This window comes from Octodon degus, unplaced genomic scaffold, assembly GCF_000260255.1.
Source record: "Octodon degus isolate 3935 unplaced genomic scaffold, OctDeg1.0 scaffold00067, whole genome shotgun sequence".
Taxonomy (NCBI): domain Eukaryota; kingdom Metazoa; phylum Chordata; class Mammalia; order Rodentia; family Octodontidae; genus Octodon; species Octodon degus.
In genome coordinates this window covers 10,260,915-10,269,411 of record NW_004524643.1, presented here as the reverse complement: position 1 = coordinate 10,269,411, position 8,497 = coordinate 10,260,915, and the positions used below count along the sequence as shown (strand labels likewise).

Here is an 8,497-nt window from a genome sequence, read left to right as displayed (position 1 = left end):
TCCTTGTAGCCCTCCTTTTTCTCTAATTTTGGTCTGCAAACTTAGGTTGTTAACCATCCAGAAGACAAGCTTATTGTTGTCATCAAACGATTTAGTATCTGTGTATTCAAAATGGTTAGGATAGATACATAGCTACATTCTCTTAATTCAAGGAATAGAGGGATTTGTCCTAATAGTGTTTGTAAATAGTATATCATGTGTGCATCTTGTGCAACAAATAGCCACTAGGAAGGCAGTATGCGTTGTGTTAGTTATTGGAAGTATCCTACCAATTTGATTTGAAACTGTCTCATTGGTATTTATTTCTAAATAAAATTATGGAAAAAATATTCTCAGCTATGCTACATTATACATTTTTTATTCTAGAATATTATAAGCTTACTTAGTTTGTCACAATATATTTTTTTTGCTTTCTTTTATTCTTTCTTTTTTGGTGCCAGGGATTGAACTCAGGACCTTGTCCTTGCCAAGCAGGCACTTAAGCCACTGAGCTCTCTTCTGAGCTTGTTTGTTTTTTTTATGGGGTTTTTGTTCTTGTTCTTGTTTTCTGTTTGGTTGGTTAGTTTTTGGTTTTTAAAATTAAAAATGTTTGAGACAAGGTCTCGCTCTGTAATTCATTCTGTCCTTGAACTCCCTATATAGCCTAGACTGGCCTCAAACTTGCAGTAGTACTTCTGCTTGAGCCTCATAAGTGCTTGCATGATAGGCATTTGCCACCACTTTTTTTTTTTTTTTTTTTTTTTTTGTAGCCCAGGCTGGCCTCAAATTTGCCATCTTTCTGCCTGAGCTTTCCAGGTGCTAGATTTACAAGTGTGCACCACCATGCCTAGCATGTACTAGGAATTGAAACCAGGTCCTCATGCATGCTAGCCAAGTGCTCTTGCACTGAGCTGTATCCCTAGCATTTTCTATTTTTCATTTTGAGACAGACTCTTGATAAATTGCCCTGGTTGGCACTGAACTTGTGATTCTTCTACCTCAGCCTCCTGAGCATCTAGGATTATAGGTGTGTGCCACCACACACAGTTTAGCATCATTTTTTGATGAAATATAGCTTATTTTATTGAGTAGGTTGTTGGTGCCTTTATTACTTATTGGTTTTGGATCAATTTAACAAATAATGAAAGATAACAACTGTTTTGACTTTGGATTTGCATACCAGTAAACCCTATCTGAACTCTTGAAAATATGTAACTAGCATTTAAGATTATTTCATGCCAAGAATTCTGCCACAAGAGCCACAGTTTAATGGTAGCCATTGTGATAGCTCAAGTGCTGTGTGTGTCTGTCTACAGAGACAATTTTCTATTAGGTCAGGAAATTAGATAGTTATGAGTATTCCTTAGTCCAACAGTATATAGGGTATAATAATGTTCCAGATTTCACTCAGCTGTTCATTTTATTTGCATAAGTGGCTTCAAATGCTAAATCATTATAGGGTAAGTTTCAAACAATAAATTTTTTTGTGCTTAAAAAATCTAATTGGGTGTTTTGTTTATTATATACATAGGTCTTACTAATTTGGAAGCTACAAGAGAAAACAGAGGAAGATTGGGTCTTTTTAATGGACATGGCTCAGATATCCAGCAACAATGGATTTAAACAGTGTTCATCTACTCATTTGGAACCAACAAGAACTAAAGAAGTGGACAAAGAAGAAGCATTACAGATGGAAGCAGAGGCTTTAGCAAAATTGCAAAAAGATAGGCAAGTGATTGACAATCAGAGAAGCCTTGAGTTGTCAAGCAGCACCAGACAAAAAGCACAAGCTTTTAACCAACAGGATTATGATCTTATGGTGTTTCCTGAATCAGAGTCCCACAAGAGAGCAGTTGATATTGATGTAGAAAAGCTCACCCAAGCTGAACTTGAGAAATTATTATTGGATGATGGTTTTGAGACTAGATCAGCACCTGTGTTACCAGTTACTCCTGTTCTGAGCCCTTCATTTTCAGCACAGCTCTATCTTAGACCTACACAGAGAGGACAGTGGCCACCTGGATTATCTGGACCTTCCACTTATACTTCTATTTATCCTTCAACTTACAGTAAACAGGCTGCATTCCAGAATGGCTTCAATCCAAGAATGCCTACTTTTCCATCTACTGAACCTATATATTTAAGACTTCCAGTACAGTCTCCATATTTTTCATATCCTTTGACACCTGCCATGCCCTTTCATCCACAAGGAAATTTACCAGTCTATCGTCAGGTAGTCAATCCTGATATGGCAAAACTATTTGACAAAATAGCTAGCACATCAGAATTTTTAAAAAATGGAAAGGCAAGGACTGATTTGGAGATAACAAATTCAAAAGCTACAGTCAACAATCTACAGGGATCTCCAAAGTCTGAGGATATTAGTAAATTTGACTGGCTAGACTTGGATCCTCTAAGTAAACCAAAGGTCGACAATGCGGAAATATTAGACCACGAAGAAGACAAAACTATTTCAAGTTTGCTAGCAGAGGATCCTTGGGATGCTGTTCTTCTAGGAGTGAGATCACCAGCAAATTGTCACCTCGAAAGAAAGGTGAATGGAAAATCTCTTTCTGGGGCAACTGTAACAAGAAGCCAGTCTTTAAATATTCGAACAACTCAGCTTGCAAAAGTCCAGGGCCAAACACCTCAGGTATAGTATTTTCTTATCCCTGAATCTTAGTGAAGCATAAAATTTGTATTTATGTGCATAATTAGGAAAAATATTTTTAGGGGCCGGAGAGATGGCTCAGTAGAATAGGCGCTTTCCTGCAAGCACAAGGGTCTGAGTTCAATCCCCCGTTCCACAAAAAAAAAAAAAAAAAAAAAAAAAAAATTCTAAATTTGGTTTTCTTCTAAGAGTGCTTTGATTGTATGGCAAGTTGTTTTCATTTTATATTCTAGTGTTATAAATAAAACCTAATCAAATAACTGGCTGTCACTGAGGCATTTAAGATATTCCTGCCTTTCCATATCTCATTATGTATTATCGTTTGTTTTTAAATTTTATTTATTTTTTAATTTATTTTTTTTTATTTTTTTATTTTTGGGTGGAACCAGGGATTGAACTCAGGCCCTTGTGCTTGCCAGGGAAGCGCTTATTCTACTGAGCCATCTCCCTCACCCCCTATCCTTTTTAAAAATTTTTTTTAAGGCAAACAATTTTGATTTCTGACTTTACAATAGAAATTCTTACTAATTTTTGTTGTTTTTAACCATGAATGAATGAGTGTATGAAAGAATGATTTAAAGCAGTTTACAGTTGCATGGCAAGGGCAGTTACCTAGACCCTAAGAACATTAAGGCAGTGGAAAATTGTACTCTTGCTATTAAAGATGCCTCCTCTGATCCTCAGAGAGCTAAGCAGAGGCTTTATCCTCCCATTGGTAGAAGAGCCCTTGGTTGTCTAGCCCACCCACCAGTATAAACATCCAGGTCATTTTCAAACAGTTTCTCTCCTGTATCTCACCACTGTATGTATGCATTCATAGTTCTACAGTGTATGCAGTATAGCCACAATACATAGATAATATTAAAGGTAATGTATATGTTTATAAATGGCCTCGGTTTATTTCATTGTGTTAAATTCTAATCACTGAAGAGTCATTTCCCATTAAGGGAAGTAGATTATCTCAAGTGAATTGAAATTACCATTCCAGGGGCACTTTTTTTTTTTTTTTTTTTAAATACAGTTAATAGTTATATAATACATGAAACAGAGTTGTACATGTTTGTGGGGTACAATATGATGTTTTGATACATGTATACATTCTCTAATGTTTAATTAGATTAAACATACCTACTTCCTCAAATGTTTTTGATTTCTTCTTTTCCTTTGCAGTACTACAAGTCTTTGCACCAAGCTACATCTTCAGCCTTTTTTTTTTTGTATGTGTCTTGTGAGGCAGGGTTTCACTATGCAATTTAGGCTGGCCTTGAACTTAGTTTGTAGCCCAGACTGGCCTCAAATTCACAATATTCCTCCTGCTTCACCCTCCCAAGTGTTGGGATTACATGTGTGTGCCACCACAACCTGGCTCCTTTTAATTTATTTTGAGACAAGTTTTTGTTAAATCACTAACTTGCCTAGGCGGGGCTTAAATTTGCTGTCCTCCTGGTCAGCCTCCCAAAATAGGTGCCACCATACCTGGCTTATAGTAAAAACATTCAAGATCTCTTCTCTCTTCTATTAGCTTTTTACATTACTGTTACCTATACTTATCTATTTGTGCAATAGTACAAAAGAACTTACTCTTTTTTGGTACTGGGAATCAAACTTAGGGCCTTGTGCTTGCCAGGCAGGCGTTTGTGCCACCGAGCTATGTCCCCTGCCCAGAAGAACTTATTCTTGGTTAACTTTGTGCTCATTGACCACTCTTATCCTTTTCTTCCCCCATTACAGTGCAGTTATCATCTTAAATAAATTGAGGTTTCTGGATAGACAGGTTATTTGTTACTCAGACATCCAAAACTGGGATTCAGAACCTAAGAGCTTACATGCTTTTTATTTATGCTGCATATATTCAAAGCAGACTTTTTGTTTTTTAAATAGTAATTCAGACTCAAGACAATTCATAAGAATGTTGCAAGGATTAGACTAAGAAGAATCCCACACCCGACACTTTACAGTTGAAGTAATAAGATAATGAAATTAAGTAGTGTTTTGATATACTGACATTGCAGTTAATTAAAGGAGCTCTTAGATTTTAGGTTTATATATATAAAAGAATTTATAGATGTAATAAAATTACTTGTACACTAAATAAAGTCTAATGAGATGTTTGGATTTGGGGACTTATTGATGAAACAAGATTAACCATGTGCTAATAATTGTTGAAGCTAGTTATGAATACCTGGGTTTTTGTTGTATTAGTAAGTATCTGTGTGTTTGGGAGTTTTCTGTGATAAATTAGAAGTCAAAGAGAAGCCACAGACCTACCCTTAAGAAACAATACTTATGCTAATTTGGAACTAATAAATTTATCGTAGGTATTTAGATATGGATTTCAGTGCTCAAGAAGCTGAGGTAGGACAGTTGTAGGGAGCTTCAGTCCAGCCTTTGCTACTTAATGAGTTGAAGGCCAGCGTGAACATAGCAAGACTTGGTCTCAAAAAAAAAAAAGATTCCTATTGGGCCTAGTGCTATATGACTGTAATCTCAGGTACTCAAGTAGCTGAGGCCAGAGGGTTATAAAGAGGAGGCCAACTTGGGCAATTAAAGGAAATCCTGGGCCAGCGAGATGGCTCAGTGGAATAAGTGCTTCCCTGGCAAGCGTAAGGGCCTGAGTTCAATCCCCAGTTAAAAAAAAAAAAAAAAAAGGAAATCCTATCTCAAAATAAAAAGGGCTGGGTGTATAACTCAATGTGAGGCCTAGTTTAGTCCTCATTACTGAGAAAAGGGGTTGGGGATCAGCTTGCCAGTTATATGTCATAATATCCTCCAAGTTTAGGTCTCATCAATCCTGACCTGTGGTGGGGTTGGGGAGAAAATGTGAAATTTGAAGGGAAGTAGGAGGATCCTCATGAGTTCAAGGCCAGCCTGTGCTACATAAGTAACTTCAAGGCTAGCCTGTACTACATAGCAAGATGTGTTTCAAACAAACCAAAAATAAATTTAAAAAAGGTATGAAGGGATTTTTTTCCCCCTGAAACTTACCCTAAGTGATTCTGATGCAGCCAATCTGCTATTTTCTTGAATTGGCATTTGTAACCTCTTGAGTAGATATTTTATTTTATTTATTTTTATTTTTAAGGAAGGGTCTACAGGGTATTCTGGGTCTCCCTACTAGATCGAATGGTCTGTTTACAGCCTCCCAAGAGCTGGGATAACAGGTGTGGGCCACCACACCCAGTTTCATCAGGGTCTCAGCTTTTTGACCCACCCTTACGTAGGTATTTTAAAAGTTCCTCACACTTTAGGAGCCTATGAGCTGGGAATGTGGCAAGGTAAATGAGTGTAAAAATAGAGTAACCTTGCAGCAGTTTCCTTTTCAGCCCTAAACCAGTAGTTTAGATTGCTGTTACCTTCTCCCCCCTAAAAAATGGTTTAAAAGATTTTTAAAAATAAATTTTAAAAAGGTGCCAGGGAGATAGCTCAGTAGAATAAGTGCTTGCCTGGCAAGCGCAAGGTCCTGAGTTCAATCTGGTACCACAAAAACAAAACAAAAGAACACACACACACACACACACACACACACACACACCCCACCCCCCTCAATCTTCTGTTTCCAGCTGCCCTGTTTAGTTGCTTGATCTTTTTGTTCTTAGGTTTTTCACCCTTTCTTTTGGTATGTGGCACTGGTGTGACACCCACATAAAGTCTTCTATAGATCTTTTCCTGCTAATTTTTAATGTTTTTCATAGTACCATCTTGTTATTTTTCTTATTTGGAGTGTCTTTATAGGTATCTGTGGGAAATAATGAGATTAGGTAGTTTCTTAAAGGTAAAAGTTCCTCTAACCAGATTTGCTAGTCAGGTCACAGAGAACTGCTAGTTGACCAGGTGCTGAGAATTAATGAGGTTGCTGGGTTGGTCAGTGGATCAGTCAGAAATCAGAGCTAAACTGGGTGGTGGTGTTTACCTATAATCCCAGCCTTTGATAAGCTGAGGCAGGAGGCTGACTGAGAATTTGAGGCTAGCCTGGGCTTCACAATGTTCAAGGCCAGCTGGAACTGAATGGTGAAACCCTGATTCAAATGGTCAAAAATAGAAAGTAGAGCCAGATCATTGCAGTGTAGTACATCAAGAGCTTTGCTAATGGTATGCTGTCTCAAATCGGGTAACTTGGGCTACCTGCCTCATCTCAAAAAGTTTATTGCATCATGGTTGAGGAGGTAGGTAATTTGTTAACACTTTATTACTTCCTACTGTATTAAAGCCTCACCTAATAATAGTATTTAAGCATCACATTCTAAGAGACACCACCAGTAAACCAGAGTTTGTATCAGAAAAGACTAGTTTTCAAGATCTAGTTATGTTATTTAAAGAACTGCTGAAAAAAGTTTGAGACATTTTGGCCAAAGAAGAAAATATTCTTTGGATATAAGTCATGCTCTGGATCAGAGGTTTTTTCATCTTTGAAGTAGTGAGTTAGACAAGATGATTTCTTAGATCCTTTTGGGAAAAATAGTTAAAATTCACAAAGTTGCCATTTAAAAGAGAAAATGAGGGCTGGGGTGATAGCTCAGTGGCTTAAGCACCTGCCTGACAAGTGCAAGGTCCCGAGTTTGATCCCTGGGACCAAAAAATAAAAAATAAAATAAAAATTAAAGAGACAGTGAGCCGTTTTGAGGATTGGTTTTCAAACTAACTCAAGGGAGTAGAAAACTTTGAAATTCATGGTGTTTTCATAAAACAGCATAGAATGTTTACTAAAATTTTTGGTATATTAGAGATATTAAGTATATTTGCAACATTAGGAAACGATTTAAGCCAGATTTTAATCATGCCAAGTAGTGGCAGGGGTTAAAATTGAAATAAATACCTTAAAATCAAGCAAGTTCTATTTGCTTATATTTTTTCTTTGAATTGAGAAATTTAGTTTAGTAGCTTAATTTTAAAATTTAGTGTCCCAGGGCCAGCATGATAGCTCAGTGGTCTAAAGCACCTGCTTAGGCAAGCTTAGGCAGGCAGAGGGGAAGGCTGAGATGCCCCCCACCAAAAAAAAAAAATCTAGTGTCCCAGAAAGTAGAACTAGAATCAGTGGGGAAGAAAATTTAAGAAGGCAGGTTGGGTGGTGAAATACCTAGGAATGTAGAAATAGCCATTTCATAATTGTTGCTCTCAGATTGTAAACAGTGATTAGAGGCATTCAATAGGTTGTATGTAACCCTGTTATAAGTGCTACCTATAGAAAGGATTTGTGTGTGTGTGTGTGTGTGTGTGTGTGTGTGTGTATGTGTGTGCGTGTGGAACCAGGGATTGAACTCAGGCCCTTGCACTTGTCAGGGAAGAGCTTATTCCACTGAGCTATCTCCCCGGCCCCCCAGAAAGGATTTTTGTATTCAAGGAAAGTTCAGAGCCCTTTTATTAATGCTAAGATTTTATTTGGTCTATGTAGAAGAAAAGTTTAGTTTGGTGTAAACTGAAGAGTGGTGGCATTAATAGCAAGCTGACTTAAAAACAATAATAATAAAGTCTGTGGTACAGGGATTTTAATTTGCACAATCCATTCATGCTACTTAGAAGTAGTTCTCTAAAGTAGTTCTCATACTTTTTGTTGCAATATGTTATTGTAATATTTGTTCTTTATAATTATTTCATATCCTCAAGTGTTAATTTCCTGTCAGAAACTTGCTTTGTAGTAAAAACTCCACTGAAAAGGGTATTTTTCCCCTTATTCAGCAAGCTCACTTCCTGTTTTCTTCTGGTATCTTTTGTTTTGTTAATAATAATCTTAATAGTTTAGTTCAAATATTGTGTGACCAAAACATGGAAAAAGAACAGTACTTAGGGGCCAGGGAGATGGCTCAGTGGAATAAGCGCTTCCCTGGCAAGTGCAAGGGCCTGAGTTCAATC

The 8,497-nt window shown here is 37.2% G+C and overlaps 1 protein-coding gene across 1 annotated transcript in view; it reads left to right on the top strand.

Moving 5' to 3' along the window:
• Nucleotides 1-8,497, top strand: part of Pik3c2a (phosphatidylinositol-4-phosphate 3-kinase catalytic subunit type 2 alpha) — a 147,206-nt gene that overhangs the window by 45,465 nt on the left and 93,244 nt on the right. Inside the window, exon 2 of the mRNA XM_004634951.2 lies at nt 1,511-2,632. Coding sequence (XP_004635008.1) covers nt 1,565-2,632 — 1,068 coding nt within the window. The 5' untranslated portion in view covers nt 1,511-1,564. The remainder of the gene's footprint in view (nt 1-1,510; nt 2,633-8,497) is intronic.